Here is a 21639-nt window from a genome sequence, read left to right as displayed (position 1 = left end):
AGCGAGGCAGCTGTTAGTACTATTTTTGTAAGTCTTTGGTATGACTCGGCCAGGGATCGAACCTACGACCTCCCGCATCCAAGGAGGACGCTCTAACCACTAGGCCACCGGAGCGGTGATCGATATGGTAATGTGCAAGATCCACGCATAATAATGGGTAAATCGATACGGGTATGTGCAAGATCCAATCATAATGATGAGATGATCTTACATCTGACTCATTGTGATTGTCAATGCTTTAAATACATTTCTTTCTTATCAGATTGTTATCAAACTTGGTAAATAGCTTATACCGTCAAAATATCCACCGAGTTTATTATGAGCGAGATCTACACATATTAATGTGTGATCTTGTCTTTGATTTACCACTATATATATGCCGTAAATACAACTGCAGGTTTCGTACGTGCTTTTAGGCAGAATATTCTTTACAACTTGGAGCATTCGGTAAACTTTCGGATTCGTCTAGAATCCCACACTGATATGAGCATAATGCGCGGGGCACTATTGGCGGTTCGCAGCCGGAGGATAATCGTTATGTGTTTGGTGAAGCTCTTATAGAAGCTTCCGATCAACTTCAAAGAAGTATACCATGTCGGTGTTGCCGTTGTACTCGTGTACGCTTGTGAGTGTCAACATTCGCGGAATTGATCTAATGAAATTCACCAACGTCATTGCCATAAATATAAGTTGTTACAGTAAAGATACATGATGTAAACATGTGGGACAGCGGGGTCGTATCCATCCACTAGCAGAAAATCTATGAAAATCCCGCCACAGATTCGACGTTACACGGACAGATAATGGTCTATAGCGTTGATCAACTCTAGCTCGATGTGAGTTTAATGCAGCAATGTGCCCCAGGGCCATTCCTGGTGATGAGACGTGCGCGGGGTTGCGTTTGTACATACGCATGCCTGTATTGTGAAACCATTCAATTCAAAGAAACCATCAAGCAAAAATTACATCCGTTTTGAAACACAGATAGTGATAGTGGCCAAGGTTTTCACAACTAACAGTGGCCCTGACGTTGTTTGCATGTGTGTAGTCGTTGGAGGAAATACCTTCACGAGATAACGATGAACGCCTCGATCAGTGGTAACTGAGTTTCAGTAACTTTATTTTAATCGCTTTATGCTCGTTGGGAAAGATTCCTTCACGAGTAGGCATGGTAAACGTTACATCATCAACAGCAACACTGTATCCACAAGTGGTTGGCAAAAGGTCATTACCATCTGGTGCAAGGTTGCCAATTAGTTCATCCAGGCTGGAATTAAGAAACTGAATTGATTAAGTTATGTTTCCATATGTCATATTGTTGAATGTATCTATTTAATTAATGTTTCATTGGTGATCTTCGCTGCTAAATCTGTATTCACAAATTGTTTCATTGTCATCATTGTCATATTCACTATTCGTTTAATTTATCTACACTGGGTGTCCTTATTTATTTTATAAACTTGATCAATACTATGTAATTGTTTGTCCAATATAATCCTCAGTTGCATATATTTATCAAGAATGACGAGACAGGGGTGTCCGCAGAATTATTGGTGGTGGTGGTGGTGGTGAGAGGTAAACATATATTGATCAGCCATTCAGTTTTACGGATGTAAACCAAAACATGTTTAGAGGTGAAGTGTGTGTGTGTGTGTGTGTGTGTGTGTGTGTGTGTGTGTGTGTCCCTTATCCCTATGTGCGGGCGTCCATGAATGCTCAGCATATATATATATATATATATATATATATATATATATATATATATATATATATATATATATATATATATATATCTGAAAAATCATACCTGATCTCCTTGACAAATCTGTATGACACATTTATGCTCAACAGCGATTTCATCTTTACCAACACTCCAATGATCGGGCAATGTCATTCCCGCATTACATATAATCAAATTATTTTACAAATATTACAAGCATCAATCTGTTAACTTTTCACCTTTACACACACACACACACACACACACACACACACACACACACACACACACACACACATATATATATATATATATATATATATATATATATATATATATATATATATATATATATATATATATATATATATATATGCACACGTAATTCTCAAAAATAATTTAAAATATATTTTCATATAATTTGTATGAACAATTATACCCACAATCAATATACAATATTTTCATACAAAGAAATCTTTCTCTGTGAAATATATTATATAGTATAGTCATGATCAATAATTGCATATATGCTTGCTTATATGCTCACACAGAAAACAATCTGAATAAAGTTGCAATTTATTAAATGTAGCTGTAGTAATGCCTAGTTATAACTTCACCTTATATATATATATATAATAATAATAATAATAATAATAATAATGAGGACTTTGTATAGCGCCTAATCTTTAGAAGCTCTAAGCGCTAATCTTTAGAAGCTCTAAGCGCTTTACAACATTAGACAACACCTATAAGATAAAAAACATCTAATGATATGATTACAAAAACAAACACCATGAAATTAGAAAACATTAATAAAAAACATGCTGAGAATATTTAAGGTTGGAAACATTATTAGATCTTTAAGTTTGTTCTTGCAGTCGAAATAAGTGAGTTTTGAGAGCCCTCTTGAATGTGATCACTGTGTCTTTGTGTCTAAGTTCAGTGGGCAATTCATTCCACTTTGCTGGGCCCTGGTATGCAAAAGAACGCTGTCCATATGACTTTGTTTTCATAGTGGGAATAATGAGTATACGATTGTCAGAAGAGGAGCGTAAGTATCTTGCTGGTGTGTACACATGGGTGAGGGCGGATAGGTATGTTGGACTAGAGTTTGACAGTGAAACGTAGCACAGAGAACAAAGTCTGTGTTTGATTATGGATCGAATGGATAGCCAGTGTAGGGTATAGAGCAGCGGGCAGGTGTGCTCTGATCGTGGTACTCTAAGTATGATCCGAGCAGCTGTGTTTTGAAATTTTTGAAGTTTCTGGAGCAGATATTGAGATGAACCAGACAGAATTGAGTTACAATAGTCCAGTCTTGAAAGTACTAATGAACACACAAGTGTTTTAGTGGCATCAACTGAAAGATATTTGCGAATTGAGCTGATGCGTCTCAGCTCAAGATATGCAGCCTTGCATATGTTCATGACATGTTGGTGCAATGTGAGAGTACTGTCCAGAGTAACACCTAGGTTTCGTACTGATTGTGTGAATTTAATGTTGGTGTTACTGATATTTATTGTTTGAGGTAAAGGATGTGAATGAGAACGTCTTTGTGTTGTGATCAGAATGGCCTCAGCTTTATCGTCATTCATCTGCAGCTTTTTACATGTCATCCATGATTTCACATCAGAAATGCACCTCTCTACACCTTGGATGGTAGCATCAACTTCAGTTGGGTGGCTAGATTTGTATATTTGGGTGTCATCAGCGTACAATTGGTGAGACACTGGATGATGATCTATGACACTTGAGAGCGACTGAGTGTACATAATGAAGAGAACAGGTCCAAGAACAGACCCCTGTGGAACACCACAACATAGATCAACTGGGCTGGAGTGTATTCCATTTGCAGATACAATTTGTGTCCTGTTGACCAAGTAGGACTTGAACCACAGTAAGACTGTATCATGAATGCTAAATACATGCTGGAGACGGTGAAGTAATATGTCATGGTCTATTGTGTCAAATGCTGCAGACAAATCAAGGAGGGTGAGGACTGTAATGTTTCCGCTATCCAACGCAGAGAGAATGTCATTAACTACTTTTAGAAGAGTAGTTTCAGTACTGTGGCAAGGGCGATATGCATATTGTACATTGCTAAAAGGACTGTTTGAATTTAGATGAGATACAAGCTGGAATAGAACAACCTTTTCTAAGATTTTTTAAATGAATGGGAGATTAGAAACTGGGCGGTAGTTCTTTAAATAGTTATGGTCTAGTGTTGATTTCTTCATCAGAGGCTTTTCAATGGCAGATTTGAAAAATGATGGGAATTCCCCGGATGAGAGAGAGGTATTAATAACATCAGTTAGTGAAGGCAATACTGTATCTAAGCACTCAAGCAGCAGTGATGTTGGAACTGGATCAAGTTCACCTGACTTTGGTGCACTCTTCATCAGGATTGTACGTACGAAATCCATAGAGACAGTCTCAAATGCTGCTAATGGTTGCCGCTCAAATTCTGTATCCCAGCTGTATGGTGACGACGAGTCAATTGAAATTGTGGTGTCAAGCTTATCTCTAATGGTTTGTACTTTGTCACGGAAGAAATTTGCAAACATGTGCCGAAGGTCGACTGGAGAGAAGGTAGTTGGAAGTGGTATAGATTTGTTCCTGGACATTAGCTTGTTAGTAATCTCGAAGAGCTCTATGCAGCTGCAACTTTCCATGATGTTATTAGTGTAGTGGGCTGATTTCGCTGCATGGACTATATTTGTGACATTCTTCTTAGAGGCTTCATAGATTTGCTTATGAATAGTGAGTCTGGTGGAAAGCCTCTTATCTTTACGGCGGTCTCTTTTAGCAGTGCGAAGCTGGTCCCTAACACTGCTATACCATGGAGAACACTTTTGAATTGATACTCTGCACTTGGTAGCTGGGGCATGTTTGTCGAGCAATGAATGCAGGCAGTTATCGAGCTGTTCTGCTGTAGGAGGTAAGCAAGTTGTTAGGTTTTCTTGCATGCTGTGCATTAGTTTGGTTCTGTTTATCATACGGAGGTTTCTCTTAGTAGCCGATAAAGGTGGAGGGTTTGGGACTGATACGTCAAGATGGCATATAATGCAGAAGTGATCTCATGCAAGGGCATGGGATGCCAGGGAGGACTGTAGAATGTTATCATCAGGTCTATGAAGAATCCAGTCTAAAATGTGACCATGTTTATGGGTGGGTTGGTTAACTGATTGCTTGAGGTTGAAAACATTAATGGAATCTATGAGTTTAGATGTGTTTGAGTTTCCGGGACAGTCAAAGTGAAAGTTGAAATCTCCAAAAATAATCAGGTTGCCAGATATCGAATATCCATAGTCCAGGAGACTCGGAAGCTTCTCCAAAAAGAGAGAGTCACCCAGCTTGTTTTTTCTGCTAGGAGGAGGGCGGTATAGGCAGAAAAAATGGACTGACCTTTGCTCCATATATATATATATATATATATATATATATATATATATATATATATATATATATATATATATATATATATATATATAAACAACGTAGAATTCAAGAAGTTATCCACATAAATGTCAGTGATAATATAAGGTAAACAATAGTCGTAAATTAGTGTATGTTACATGTAATAATTTCAAACTTTCATTCACGAGGGACGTGAATTTGCCTCTAATGTATAATGCAGACATTTACATCATCTAAGGTAATGACTTACAAGAAAAACCTTGCACTGGTTTTTTTAAATATCATTCTATAATTCTGACTTTGATTATTTGTTGTTAATTGTAAATTTTACCTCTTAAAATTATAAACATTCCTTTCATATGCACGCTGTCGTTCATCATAAACCTTCAGTGTTCTTATTGCCATTTTTGAAACGTACCGAAAACTGCTCGTATTTTTGTATTAAGTGAAAGTTGTAAAAGAAATATTTATCATTTACAATTTAACTTTTATGAAATAAAATGCGGCAAAATGATGCACCATTTTCTACGAATATTACAGGTTTTGTCTGTTATACAAAAGCCGGCTCAAGAGAAGAGGAAGGCAAGATTGAACCACCCACTCCTAACGCCTCTTCTCTCTCTCTCTCTTTCTCTCTCCTAAAATATCTTTGGTCTTTATTCATGTTTCATCTCATATCGTGTGTTGTTTAATATATATATATATATATATATATATATATATATATATATATATATATATATATATATATATATATATATATATATATATATATATATATATATTACTTGATACTTCAGACTTTCCTACTAAATCCAAAAGTATCCTGCCTAATAGTTTCATTATAGTCAATTTCAACAAACATTACTCTCCTCTTTCAAACCGAAAGCATTCAAGTCATTTTGTAGACATCCAAGGAACAAATAAAAATACATGAAAAAATATGCATAGTTGAAAATATGTGAAAAAGATGCCCATTCGACAATACATGAAGAACACGCAGGCAAATTAGTTTGGGAACTAATTTCGTTATAATTAAGTCAGCTCAGAGTAAGAAGCTACTTCTGCTACTTATTATTAACAATTTTTTTCCCCGGAATCAGAACACCTGATTAGCCGTCAGCCCATCTACATCCTCGAATAATGCAAGTGGAAATATTTATCTGACATCTTTCCTTGTGATAATAATCAAGAACTATGTCGGTACTGAAAGGTGCGGTGCACCGTGTTCCACGCGCTATTTCCAACACTGGTGATTCTCGGTGAACGTTTTCCCCAATGTGCAATGATGTCGATGATACAGCTCGTTAATTTAACCCATTTATAAGATTCGTATGTTTCTTTTCGAGTTTTCGTCATTGTAAGTTCATTCATAAACATCAAAACATGACTTTTGACAAAAGCGTTCCTACTAGACATTTGCAAACGTTGAACTAGCATTACAGCCTGACTCGTTACATCAGCATTTCGACCGCTACGGTGGCCTAGTGGCTAGAGCGTCTGCCTCGTATGCAGTAAGTCGCAGGTTCGAACCCTGGCAGAGTCATACCAAAGACTTATAAAAATGATACTAGCAGCTGCCTCGCATGGCGCTCAGCATTAAGAGGTTAGTTTTAGGACTGGTCGGCCTGGTATCAGGATGTGATTGGGTGGGACATGCGGCATGATGACTCAGTGCTAGACATCACTACAAACTTGTTAAAAATGCGTCAAAATTCCAAACACACACACACACACACACACACACACACACATATGCGCGTATTGATACTAGAGTTCAAACGTTGAATTGACATTTAAGTTTCATAAATAAATTGATGTGAATTTATTATTTTCTTTCCAGTTAACCACATAATGGAGGAAGCTGAACTGGGCCTAGAGATGGAGAATTTGAAAGGGCAAGTTGAAAAGACAAAGAAAGAAAAGTCTCTTACAAACAAAATATTGAAAAAGCAGAAGCTGATTTTGGAAAACAATAAAAGAGAAATAGAGACAATCAGAAGTGAAACTAATGTAACAGGTAAGAGCACAAAAATCTTAGATATAATAAAGTATTATATAATAGTTTATCACGGGGTTTCACCCGTTAGATATCCACCCTAGATATAATAAAGTATTATATAATAGTATATCACGGGGTTTCACCCGTTAGATATCCACCCTAGATATAATAAAGTATTATATAATATATCACGGGGTTTCACCCGTTAGATATCCACCCTAGATATAATACAATATTATGTAATAGTATATCACGGGGTTTCACCCGTTAGATATCCACCCTAGATATAATACAATATTATGTAATAGTATATAACGGGGTTCCACCCGTTAGATATCCACCCTAGATATAATAAAGTATTATATAATAGTATATCACGGGGTTTCACCCGTTAGATATAATAAAGTATTATATAATAGTATATCACGGGGTTTCACCCGTTAGATATCCACCCTAGATATAATACAATATTATGTAATAGTATATCACGGGGTTTCACCCGTTAGATATCCACCCTAGATATTTTACAATATTATGTAATAGTATATCACGGGGTTTCACCCGTTAGATATCCACCCTAGATATAATACAATATTATATAATAGTATATCACGAGGTTTCACCCGTTAGATATCCACCCTAGATATAATACAATATTATATAATAGTATATCACGGGGTTTCACCCGTTTAAATCTAAATGTTTGAAAACAATGAGCAATTTCGATTGAGCTTGGTGGAATTTCAGTTTTGTGTGTACGTATATGACATGAATTCTTACAATGTGAATGAATCTTTCATGCAATCTGCTCTGCCATCTGTTATTTTCCCCTTTTCCAACCGATATTTTCACCTTATAATGGACACCTTTATGTTTAGTACATCATCTATCAGTATGTAAATCGCAATTGCAACTTTCTCTATACTTACAACAATGATCGTAGGAATATGTCTATATATTTATGTACCTATATATTTATGTACAATTATTATTATTATATATTTGTTTTAAAAATAGATGAAAGAAGTAATGACCTGGACCGTAGAGAATCCTTGATGAGAAAAAATGAGAGTTATGGAGCACGTTCATCGAGACGACTTCAGGATGAGGATACGGTAAATGACTTGTCCACTCCAATTTCCCATGTATCCAGCAGACAAAGCACTTTGGCACAAGACGCCATTCCAGTCGATGATTTGTATGATGAATATAATAGACAGTTAATCGCATTTAACATGGATTGAATTTTAATAACCAATAAACAAATTTAAAGAAAACAAACAGCATCCCACATTTTGTCTGATCTCATGTTAAAACATTGACATCTCTAACTCCTGCTTTGTCCTCAGCTTTATGATTCGTTATTAAACTAATGTTGTGTATTTGCAACGTATTTGTAAAAAAAAAAGTGCGTTCATTCCAGTTCCCCACCACCAAGGTTGTGTGTGTGTGTGTGTGTCAATATAGCTAAAATGTTTATACAATAGGTATCAAGTTCTAAGAGAAAAAAAATACAAAAACGAAAGACGAATGAAGTCATTATTTAAAGTGTTTAACTGGGATGCGTTTCCAGGAAATAATAATATAATATCATAGAAATAAAGAGTATTTATAAACCAAAACATTGTGCCATTTCCAACTGATACGGCTTTATAAAGTAAATATTCATTGATCAAAACATTGTGCCAGTTTCTAGTAGCAGCAGAGAGGGCGAACAGACCATTTGCTGGAAGGTCCATTTTTGAAAAATAAGGCTTTTTTGGAGCCAAGCATACAGTTGTACTTGTAAGAAAGGCTACTGACGACGATGCACTTTGGCGACCTGCTGCTGTTGTTGATGCTGGCAAAGTAATACGAACAAAACTGTCACTGTGGATGCCAGTAATCACTCCATCGATCGACGAAAAACAATGATTGTTATCTTTCCTGGGTCAAGGTGGTGAATCAACAATATCATGGTTGACGATGACCACAGGTATTGTACAAAGTACTGTTAATGGTTTAGTTACATGCTATATTGCATCTCAGCAAGGTTGTACTGCACCAAGCCATATATTTATTGCTTTTCAAGATACTGAACGAGTAAATTCACAAACACACAGTATAATCATATCTGACAAACTTGGTGTTACTGAAGTTTCATTAAGGACAAACGGGCATCAAGAACCAGCTAAGGACATAATAATGAAATTTCAGAATAAGCATGTTGCACGTGCATATCATCGTTTGATGTCATCCTTGGAACGTGATCAAAATTGTTATGTGTATTTGATTTAATTATATCTGATTTAATTGTTAGTATGTTTTAAAATCATTTTATTTATTTTTTAAATTTCATTATATGTCAAAATAATGTAGTTCGGTTTGTTAAGAACTTAATAATTTTTTAGAAAATAGTTTGACATTGACTGTTCGTTTTAGTAAACACCAGGTATTGACCTATATCCGGACCTTAATTCAAAATTAGTAGCAACCACGTAAATAAGTTCTATTTTGTTTTAAAATGATTGGTTGTTGTTGAGGTCATGATGGGACAACTGATTTAAGATGTAAACAATATTTTAAATTTTATTTCTTAGAGTAAAATCATTGGTTTTGTCAGGGCCACACTGGGTGTACGTAATTTTTAACAACTAAATTTTTTTCTACGAGGTTCTGAAACATGATCACGTGACCCCCTTTTGCGTTTTAGAATACGATATAACCTTTGTTTTGGAGATATATTCCCATTTTGGCTTTTTCTTTACACTGGAAGGTGTTGTGTCGTTTGGAGTTATTTCAAATTACTTGGATTCAAAAGGATTATATCTTTTTTCCTGGAAAATACGTGTGCTCATGTGAAATACTTGAACAAAGACAGATCTTATTAAAAAGAATTATTCAGATTTCCATAACCGGAGTGATGTTTCTTGTTTTTACAAGGAACTGAAGACATCAACACTGCAGTTTACAGCATCCGTCATCGTTTACCTTCTTGGTTTCTTCGTTGGGACTCAAACCTGAAATCATTAGAACATTTTGTTATCAGGACTTCTAAAATTTTATTCGTGGATTATTCTTAGATCATTTTTGGATTTGATTCTAAGCTTGTTGTTTTCACTCTTTTAAGAAAATGTTGACACTGGTTTACAAATAACACAACTAGATTTTATAAATTTATATCCGATCTATAACTTTTCGCTGGAACACATGGATTTAGTTAGACAATCTGTTGATTTACTTTCGAGCTCGTGTGGCAAGAGAAGCTGTAGCTAATTACAGAGAAATCGCTGTTATACTCTCAGACAAAACAATGCTACTTGAAGGTGTTGGTGGACGAATGAGCGTTATTGATGCTCCAGTAGAAAACATGTAATTAAATCGCTCATGATATTTATAATGTCATTTCATCATGTTAGTGTCAGTCGGACTCCTGGTCAGGTTAAAAAGCTACAATCGGTATGAAAAGAGAATTCTGGAACAAAAGCAACACTAAAAAAAGATGAAATCAGAGGTGGTAAAAAAAACTATCACTGACTGAACGTCAACTCAGGCACTTCAATAACGCCAGAACGATCAAACGCCGATGTTAAATTTGATTTTTATGCGGATGCCATTAAAGACGTATTTAAAACAGGTGGTACATTTCCACTTCTTTCAGCTATACCAGCGTTAATAGCCGCTAATACTCCTGCTGTTGCAAAAGCAGCTGCACTTGGTGATGATGGAACTGCTGCTGGAATGGCATTAAAGAAAGCAGCAGGAAAAGGAATAAAGACTTCTAAAAAAAGGAAAGGATCAAAGATTACCAGGAACCCTCAATGGTACGGAAAAGGTCCGAGACTTCCAGGAACACTTCGGTGATTCTTCCTATGTCAAATTTTGATTTAATTGATGCCGCTCCAATTTAAATATAAAATCTTCAGAGGTGTTTTTATGCGTGATCAATTACCAAAATAACCAAACAATATTGAAACAGGCATTACTAATCTCGATAAAAGTTCCGGTCCAGGTACTCATTGGGAGGCATACGCAATTGATCCACGTTGAATTGTTTAATTTGATTCGTATGGATTAGCGCCACCAAAATAATTTTTAAATTACGTACACGCAATAAAAGATCTAGTCTGGTATTCAAATTGCCGACACAGACAATAACCGATTCACCAATATGCGGTCGTGAAGTAATTGCTGTACTCTACGCTGTGTCAAAGTCCATAATACGCCTCATAAAGTCGTACAATAGTATACAAGCAGACGGTCTAACATTTTAAATAGATCTTAAAAAATACTGGTAGATATTTATGAAAGATCTTCTCTGAGTAACACTCAGGGCAAACCTCTAGGCGACTTTTCTAAATATGCAAGCCTTGACGAGGTCAACGATGAACTCGCTAATCTTTTGAGTCTTGCAAATTTGGACCAAAATGAAGTTGTTTTTCAGGATAAACAATGATGGTTAAAGACGAGTAATATCCCGTTGACAGATTTTATTATGCGGATTCAAGATGCAACAGAAGATACCTTAGTGGTGTTTACTAAAAACGCTAAAATGAAAAACTCGGAGGAATCAGTTCTATCAATCATGGGAGAAATTGCTGGACGTATTAGAAGAATTGGGGATATTCTGTACGGCGATCTCAATATGAGTAAAAATACAATTATTAAAGTGAGAGAACCAAAATCAGATGATGACGTGGTAACAAAAAGATATGTAGACAGCAACAACAACATGATCAGAACTGAGATCAATGATCGTTTATTAACTAATAATAAAATTACTGGACTTGGAGAACCAGAATCAAGCGATGACGCTGAAACGAAATATATCAATACTAGCAACATTCCACGATGAACTCGTTAATGACAATCAATGATTGACAGAACCAGAATCAAGCGATGACGCTGCAACGAAATATGTCGATGATAGCAACATTCCGATGATGAACTCATTAATAACAATCAATGATTGAATGACTACATTTAGATCTGAATATTCTAATCATGTACAAGCGTTTAAAACCTTTCGTAGAAACACAAATAGAACCATTAATGAATATTTTGGAAGTCCACCAGTCATCGACATTAAAACTCGTTGACATAAAAACAATTACCGACAGTGTAGTATATACTGTAGCATCTAGATCAACATTATAGACTCCACTTAATAAATCCAGTAAACATCGCGCTGAGGTTACCGGGGTATACAGATTATCAGTATTTGGTACTGCGACATTTACGTGAGGTAACATTCGTGGTGGTACCTGAAGAAAAAGGCAATAACGTGTTGTATCATTGGTGTCCTGAATTAGTTGCTAAACTACCACCTACTTAAAATATAATGAGCTCCCCAATCAACGTTCAACATTACATATACAATCAAGCACGTGAATGGCAAACAAAATTAATAAAATATAGTTGACGAGTATACAGTAAAAGTAAAACAAATATTGCCGTTGACGTAATTGTGTATTCGGCGTCTGCTGTTATCGCTGGAACCGGCGTATTGTTATCAACAATAGCAATGACATCACCAGCAGTTGTAACAATTTGTGTTTCAGCTGCAACAATTGCTGGTATTCTTAATATCATCGCAAAAATATGCACGTGCACAAAAACAAAATTACATGATTATATAATAAAATTACATACAGTGACTCTAGGATACTCCAAATTATCTTCGTTAATATCATCAAGTCTTAGTGATGGAAAAATATCAGATACTGAGTTCACGGAGATGATTAAGATTTACAAGGAAGCAATGGCTGTGAGTGAATCCACGTCTGATTTAAATAATAATAATAATAATAATAATAATAATAATAATAATAATAATAAATATAATAATGATGATGATGATAATGATGATGATAATAATAATAATAATAATGATAATGTCAACCCCGAACGAGTTATTACAGCAGATTGTCGTTAATACAAACTCCGTCAAAAACTAAGATTATTTCAGTAAGCTCAACCAATCCTGAATTTAGTGTTAACTTTTCAACTACAAATCCTGCGAAAGAAATAGCACTAGCACAATTAAGAAATTATCATAGTTGGCCAAATATTAGATCAAATTCATTCGGTGGATTTGGTGTTTGCAAATAACAATAAAGAAGATGGAACTCCCGATTGGCAACTTGTCAGGATTCCCACAGGCAATTATCAGATTGAACAAATCAACGATTAATTCCAGCTCAGAATTAAATCTATGACGTGAAAAGAATCCAAAATCGATATTACGGTTCATGAACGAACATTATCAGCCGCGATAGAAATAAACTCTCTAGATTATGCTGTAGATATTTATCAATCATCCATACGATTGGTATTAGGATGACCTGAAATTCCACCTGAATATCAAGGACCGCCAAATCCAAAACTTGCTGATTTCCTCACGGATAAAAAATTAATGTTTAAAACTTCCAGAGTATCAAAAGGAATACCCATGGAGTACGATATGACGAATAAGAGGAGATCATTCTAGTCCTGAAAATTATTTTACTACATCTAATGGTGAAAAAACGTCCTAAAGTAGCAAGAACAATATATGATTTTGAAGACGAAACCTTTCTTCCAGTTATCGATGATGACAGATTTTTCACTTCTTTGACAATATTAAACCTGAATACACTCGTGTACTTGGTGACCTAAGAAATTTATTTTCTAATATCACTCAGCACTATAATAAAGATGTACAACAACAAATGATCGAAACAATACAACATCTAAATCAGGTTGTATAAGATCCTGAATATGTCAACTGGCTTATTTTTGAAGAGGCGATGTTTGATGAAAAATTACGTAGAGAAACCCCAAAAGGTATTAAATTTAATACTGTATTTAAAAAATATTTCTCGATCATTATAAAATTATAAATTTGTAATACCAGAACTTTCCACTAACGAACTGAAAATACGGGTCAACTATCATATTATTGAAAACTTCCCTAAAATTGTTGAGTCATGGAGAAAAATAGCCCCACCAGCAGGTATTCTGAAACAATGATCCGTACGGTGACGGCCGACGGCCGCCATATTTCACCTGGAATTGTTTATATTACATCAACGATCGCAGTCAATCTTGTATGTGATGCATTTGATGGCAGCTATAAAATCGCTCTTGAAAAATCAAATCAGGCTCAGCAAGGATATATTTTATACACATTTACACCTCAAGTACCTCCTGGGTATTTGATCGTACAAGAACCTATTAATCCGGTCTATTTGCGATGTCATAATCCGCTATTATCAAGGATACATTTGAAACTTACTGACCAATCCGGGCTGTTACTAGATTTATGGAAAGAAGCTCTGAATATAAATTTGTATATTAGATCATAGATCTTTACGTTGCCAATCCTGAATTTAGTGTATATATTTCTCAACCATGATGATATACAATTGTGTAGTATAGCCTAAACACAACCTCTAGATTACTAAATAAATATTTCTCTTACCTCTGTTCGCTCCCGAATGAACTTCCAGAGTGACTGGGAGAGAAACTTGGCCGTCTTTTATTGTCATGAATACGCCCACGCAAAATATTAAAGAAAATCACTTGATTGAGTTATTCTGGAAACTCGCTCTGGAAATCCCCTTTTTTGGCGTTGGCGAATGTTTCAGATTGTTCCTGTAAACCACGTGATTTAGTTACTCTGGAAACACCGTCATTTTCGGAAATTCCCGTCATTTCTAGAATATTCTGAGATGGGGTATTCATGACTATACAAGATAGTAAGAATTCTATCTCCCAGTCAGTCTGGAAGTGAATTCGGGGGTGAACATAGGTAAGTGAAATATTTTGCAGACATTTAAATTATTGTATATAATTAGTAACGATGACACACACACAAAAATCTTAATTACTTGTAAAACTATTACGCAGTAACTAGCGAGATAACTACTTAATTACTCTACTGGAGAGAGCGTAGCTTGATAGAGTTATCTCCCTTATCCGTTTGTATCAAACACAATGGAAGATATTGAAATGTTAAAAAATTAATATTACGCAGTAAGAAGCGAGATAACTACTTAATTACTCTACCGGTGAGAGTTAAGCTCCACAGAGTTATGTCCCTTCATCTGTTTGTACCTAACACAATGGCAGATACTGAAATATTATTTGTTGTTTATATTTTTTCGAAAATGCTGATTTAATCATATTGGCAACGCACTGAACCAATGGTATGCAAATATCAAAATATATGCCAGGTGCATTAATTGACTGAAATATTATTTCTTCTTCAGTCTCTGTATTTACAGATTTAATAACCCTCCTTGCAAATTTTTTGCATCTTCCAGTATTTCCAAATTTGTTATTTTTACTCTGTGTAACAACTCGTAAATTATCGAGTTTACTGCCGTTGATATGATCATCACAAGTCCATTTTCAATTACTCCATTAAAACACCCGTATACGAATTTATTACAAAGATAATTGTTATTCCCCAACAATAAATTTGAGATGACCAGTATTAATGACATTACCGGCTGGGTTTTTTAGTCGACAGTGCCCTATAACGCCATCACGAGATGCCTCGAAATCCTTGATGATAGGATGTTTCATAAATTCTTTTTGTTCCATTTATATAATAATATTATTGGTCTAAATTACCACTTTGAAAATCTGGTGAGATAATCTTCAGTGCTTTTTTTAACCTTGTTATTATTGTCAGTTTTATGTTTCAATCATAATATCGTTTTAGCTCTCTGTATTTTTACCATCGCATTGTACACACAACTGCGTTTCTCCTCTAACCTCATCACCACACTTCAAACACGGTTTTGGTCCTAAACTCACTATTCACACTTTCTGAGTTAAATCCATAGAAATCGTTTACGCAAGTTTTGTTATAGGGAGTTGTAGAACCTATCATGAGCCATTTGCATTAAATCTTTAAATCATATATATATATATATATATATATATATATATATATATATATATATATATATATATATATATATATATATATATAATTGTTTTAATTTAAATACATATTTGTCTTAATTATAATATGGAGTTTGAAAGATTATATGCAATTGAACCTTCTAAATCTAGATTTGATCTTGATAGAAGAACCCTTGACCCATGAAGACGACCTTTAGCTAGTCCAGCAAATAATAGTTTAAATAAAATTATTCGTGATGCTGAGGAAGAATGTCGCATAGATGGCGAATCTCATGTGTGGTCAACATTTAGAATTATTAACAATAACGAAGTCATCCATGCTACAATCAACGACCAACGAGCGGCGACAATAGTTAATTATCTCGACAATCAAACATGTTTTTTCAGAGTAAAATTTAATAAGGAAGTAGAAGATACTTCGATTATCAGTGACAAACGTGACCCTGTTCGATTACACCACGGCATTGGAGATACTGTAAAATTAAATAGCAGTTCCAAACCAGGAATGTTGACTGGTACGTATTATGAAAGAGCGTATCATGTGACCGCAGTTATTTATGCAATATATCCGCTGAATGATAAACCCAGCGTTCATGATCAATGAAATTTTCGAAAATAAATTGTGTAGCCGAATGAGTAATGGAATATTTTAAAAACGAGATCCGTGGAAATGGTTTAACGGATCTAGACGTAAAAATATAAATGATTGAGCTGAATCAGTCAATGATAAAGGAGCTATAATAAATGATGCTGCTAAATAAGTAAAGAAATTCAAATTCCCAATAAGAGTAAAAACAATAAGAGGAGAGATTTTGTATGAATCGAAATCAAAAGGAGCTCCGATAAATATTATTGATCATAATGAGCATGCAGTAACAATATTTCCACGAGATCGAACTGTTAAATTTTACCAAGGAGATATATTTAATTTTATTAACGAAATAAGTAAAAGTATTCCTGTAATCGGTATGGTTATTTCAGAGTTCTGAAGAATTTTGCGACATTTTAATAATACCTGATGTTAGTATCTGCATTGGAAAAAATATGTTTGATCAGTTTGTAAGACCTCATGGTGAGGTTTATCGAACAGACTTTCTCCAAGAAATGAAAAATCTTGTGCTAAAATATACCCACGGCGATATCATGCATGAGAAGTTGCTCAGTAATTGCTTTACGATTACATCAATCGAGGGTCATTTTGCTAGAGAGAAAAATTCGTGGAAGTTTACTAAGTTTGATTTTCTTGATGATATAATACAGAGTTGTGTCGATTACGGACACGGTGGATTATGGAATACCAGATACGATTATAAAGATGTTATCTCGGTTAATACGGTTGCATGTTATCCATGAAGTTTTCTTGGAATGGGAGAGTGTTCTAAGTATTCTGAGCGTTTGGACATCCAACACACGAGATGACCAGAGTATCGATAAACGGACCATTACCAGATTTTGACCCGACTAGATTCACTTGAAAATCTTCATCCAATTTGTTGTCTGGTTTGGCAAATACTTTTCAGAAAAGAATGTGGGTCCATCAGTATTATTACGATACATCCTTGATGTAAAAATACTATTAGTGTTAACAGTAAGTGAAGCAATTATATAATATCGTCCGCAGGAACAAGTTTCGTTACCATAGCAAAAGAAACATTTTGATGATCAAAATGTAACCGATTTTGAAAATAAAATAACAAAAGATCTTGGCAGAAAAATAATTGGTAAATTTACACAAGGAGGATCATATAATCATAAACGTCATTGTACAAGATTGATTATAGATGATGCTGAACTAGATTTTATAATTACTGGTACAATGAAGAGAAACATATTTATAAGCTGAGAAACCATTTTCTTTCCAAATGGAACTAAATTAGGTACAATTGTGGGTTATATTGATCGTGAGTCACTGCAGTATTCTCATTTAAGATCTTTAATGCTTGCGTATGTTTTGATAAATTTATTATCGATGATAAGCAGATTTTCTGAATTTGCCATTATAGTCGCTACGGATTCATTTTATATCAATAAAACTCATGCAGGATTGTTAGAACAATTACATATAGGACGTTATGCATCATGGGGCGAACGGAGAATAAAACAATAAACTGTGACAAAAAAAAGGGCACGACTTTGATCTCGATGCTGAATTTATCACGACATTAAAATGAAAGAATAATCATTGTGCGATCTGTAACACAGTAATGTTGTGGCAATATTCAAATAATAATCCAAGACAATTTATCATAGTCTTGGTCACACACTAGAAAATGTGCTAACCTGTCTTGTGTAATCAATGTCGAGGTGCTAGTTCATAAAAGTGAATGCATTGGTAATTGAGTATCTTCAGGAATTACTTGTAAATGTTCATGTACAAATCCAAGCTGAGGAGCAGTTGAATCTACTCTGTAGATTGCGGGTATACCCGTGGATCTTACCACGCTAGAAATTGTATGTGTCGTAATATTCCAAATAGGATCAGACACTTTTTTTTACCACCTTCAAGTTCACCAGGTTCGTATAAATATCTTAGTCACATTATGTAGTACTGGTTGTTTTGGAAAGGAGTCATGTCATACTGGTATGTTTTTTTGTGATTGCATTGATGGGTTTCATAGAATTTGCATGAGCGATTTCATTATTTAAGGCAGCAATGACACTTGGTAATCTTGCAACCCATTCACGAGATCTCACATCTTTCTGAATTATTTCTTTCGCATACTGATATCCAAATAACCGCTCAGCATGTTTAAACTGTTCAACAATTGCTTGATCACAATGAATTGCAGTATGTCCTCATCTAATTTTGACATTTTTTTTTTCATCAGAGATGATACTGCCAGGATCAATTTGTAGTAACTGTGGCCATTGCAAGGGTCCTCGTTGATAAATTTGTTCAATAGCAGATATAACTTCAGCTGCTGTTTTAGTTGATAGTGGTTCTGCTTCTTTATACCTAGTTGCAACATTAACGACAGTTAAAGCATATTTGTATGTATGTGATTGACATAACCAATTTTGATAGTATCATGTGGTAAAAACAAAATATCTGCTTGATGAACTTCATTAGGAGTGCTGATATCAAAATGTGCATGCTGAATTATTTTAGGTGGTGTAGAGAAATTGGCCATATTGCCTATCATGCAAACTAATTTGCAGCTACAGAACGTGTAATATTTACTGCATCAGCGAGTTTACTAAATGCTTCTCTACCCCTCCAATATCCTCTTGGGCTATAATAAATTGATTCCATTAGTTTAATAATTGGTTGATTCATTACCAGCCCCTAATACTAGTTTACCTTTCATCGCCGATCTTATCAACCAATTAGCTAATGATTCTCTGAAAGATTTATTTTTTATGGAATTTAACAAGTGAATCAACTTCACATCTGCAATATGTCGTTATAAATCCTTATTTTTATACGTTACATCATGAAAGTGACATGCTTACTGTATACTCTCCAGGTCTTGGTTGATCTCGCTCATCAAGTCGGATATCAAGTCAGGTTCCAGGACCACAATAATTATATCCAGGAAGATGTTTTTCTCCTGGATACTTAGCCCATGGAGCCCTGGTAATTTTCCTAATGAAGCAGCAATATCACCACCTGTTTTCATACAAGACAAAATTAATTTTATATTCTTTTGTACTACATTTTACACATTTACCTGTAAGTGCAAGCTTTTATTTTCTGTTATTATTGTTGTTAATCCACTGGTGAGGGTGGATGCTCTGCACTGAGCACAATATAAATCCATATTTTTATTATATTATTTAATTATTGCAAGAGGATGGTAATGATATTATTGATTTTATAACTGATATTGATGAAGCCCCATCTGTAGATGACTTCGATGGATTTATTAATAATCTTGTAGTATATGATGATGTGATGCTGGACAACCAAATCCAGCTCGGATATTTCTTGAGGCAGACACAAAAACACATGTGATTTATGTTACTCAGCAATATAAACAAGTACCTATAGTGATCCGAGATAACTGCAATATTTTAGTTGTGTTTAATGGAGTCGATACACATACTCTGCGAAATATTCATCAGACCTGGTGTTCAGTGGATATGGACATGATTAAGTTCAAAAACTTCTTTTCAAAACCACAATCTACCCCACATAGATTTATAACAATAAATTTGCATGATCCTCGGTCACGGTGTCCTATAGCTCTTGATAAAATATTTGGATAAAAAGACAGCAGCAGAGATGGTGCGACCACAAATAAATGTCACAATGGGTAAACAAAAACAAGCATTCAAATTTTGAAAAATACAAACAACAAAAATGAACAAAAATGCAACAAAAAACAAAAACAATAAGAGAAACTCTCAGATTTGGTTAGAGGCTTTGGTTGCCATAGCATTTCGATTTCAAATATTTCAAATATTTAAAGGATTTCTGTCAAGATCTGTACATTTTTACAGTGGCTGTGGCAGTGCAAATATTTAAAGGATTTATGTCAAGATCTGTACATTTTTACAGTGGCTGTGGCAGTGCAAATATTTAAAGGATTTATGTCAAGATCTGTACATTTTTACAGTGGCTGTGGCAGTGCAAATATTTAATGTTTTTCTGGCAAAATCTGTACATTTCTATCATGGCCATAGCATTTCAAATATTCAAAGGATATCTTCCAAAACCTGTACACTTTTACCATAGCTGTAGCATTTCAAATATTCAGAGGATTTCTGCCAAAAGATGTACATCTTTACCATGGTTGTAGCATTTAAAATATGTAAAGTTAGATATAGAAAGTAGAAAGCGCCCAATATCAAATAAAGTGAGAATAACAGGTAAGGTATGTATGCATATTTTCTTTAATCACTCTGGAACCATTACTCATTACACTCAAGATGAGGGAGTCCGCTCTATATGACCTTTACTGTTTGAGCATTTAAAAATGTATGATACATTTGCCCAGTGTTAAAAACAAAGTTATCGAAGAAATTAACTTTCTCTTTACATAATATCCTGCATCAATTTTCAATGCTGCCATATTTACAAAGGTAATTTACATATATAAACTGTACCAGATGTATACCTTCTGGCAATTAAATTGCATAAAAACTCTCCCTTTGATGTTTATTTTCCACATGTTAACAAACTCAATGGAAAAATCAGTTGTCAGTCATGCTTTGCAAACATCAATACATATTTATGTATGTGTCTACACTCCCCATCATTTACTTAAAACTTTTTAATATTCGAATTAACTTTCCTGTTGATTTCCACTAACAATTTTCTTTATACTTTTTCACAACAATGGATGTTGACTCCTTGGCGTATTTTATGGGTAGGACTAATTTATTGCAATTACAACCACCTGGTGTACTGATGAGCATAGTGCAAAGAGATCCACATTTTCTACAAACACATACAAAAGCAAGGCTGTCTTTTAACTCCAAGAAGAAATTCCTCTGAAAGGTATTCTAACTTTTGGCAAACTTTTAACGAATAACCCAAATTTACAAATTACAGAGAGATGTCAAAATTAAAATTGAAACCAATTACACTTTTCACAAATAAACTACTAAAAATGAAAGAAAGGCAAAACAAAAAGCAGTGATGTCCATATTTAGTTCACAA

General features: G+C 34.7%; 2 protein-coding genes across 2 annotated transcripts in view; both read left to right on the top strand.

The window, feature by feature from the left end:
- Positions 1 to 6992, top strand: part of LOC149784337 (uncharacterized) — a 30541-nt gene extending 23549 nt beyond the window's left edge. Inside the window, exons 7-8 of the mRNA XM_089932980.1 lie at positions 5678 to 5745; positions 6981 to 6992. Coding sequence (XP_089789106.1) covers positions 5678 to 5745; positions 6981 to 6992 — 80 coding nt within the window. The remainder of the gene's footprint in view (positions 1 to 5677; positions 5746 to 6980) is intronic.
- Positions 6985 to 8411, top strand: LOC149784336 (uncharacterized). The gene is made up of 2 exons (XM_089933254.1): positions 6985 to 7157; positions 8157 to 8411. The coding sequence occupies exons 1-2, from the start codon at positions 6992 to 6994 to the stop codon at positions 8381 to 8383; spliced, it is 393 nt and encodes a 130-aa protein (XP_089789380.1). The 5' UTR covers positions 6985 to 6991; the 3' UTR covers positions 8384 to 8411.
- Positions 8412 to 21639: the final 13228 nt, after the last annotated feature.

This window comes from Sinohyriopsis cumingii, chromosome 14 (assembly GCF_028554795.1).
Source record: "Sinohyriopsis cumingii isolate HCF-2022 chromosome 14, ASM2855479v2, whole genome shotgun sequence".
In the NCBI taxonomy this organism is placed as follows: domain Eukaryota; kingdom Metazoa; phylum Mollusca; class Bivalvia; order Unionida; family Unionidae; genus Sinohyriopsis; species Sinohyriopsis cumingii.
The sequence above is the reverse complement of the archived record's forward strand: the minus strand, read 5'-3'. Positions and strand labels throughout refer to the sequence as shown.

Coding starts and splice junctions, on each gene's coding strand:
- LOC149784336 (XM_089933254.1), top strand. CDS start 6,992: ATGGAGGAAGCTGAACTGGGCCTAGAGATGGAGAATTTGAAAGGGCAA. Junction 7,158..8,156: donor AAGTGAAACTAATGTAACAG/GTAAGAGCACAA, acceptor TTTTAAAAATAG/ATGAAAGAAGTAATGACCTG.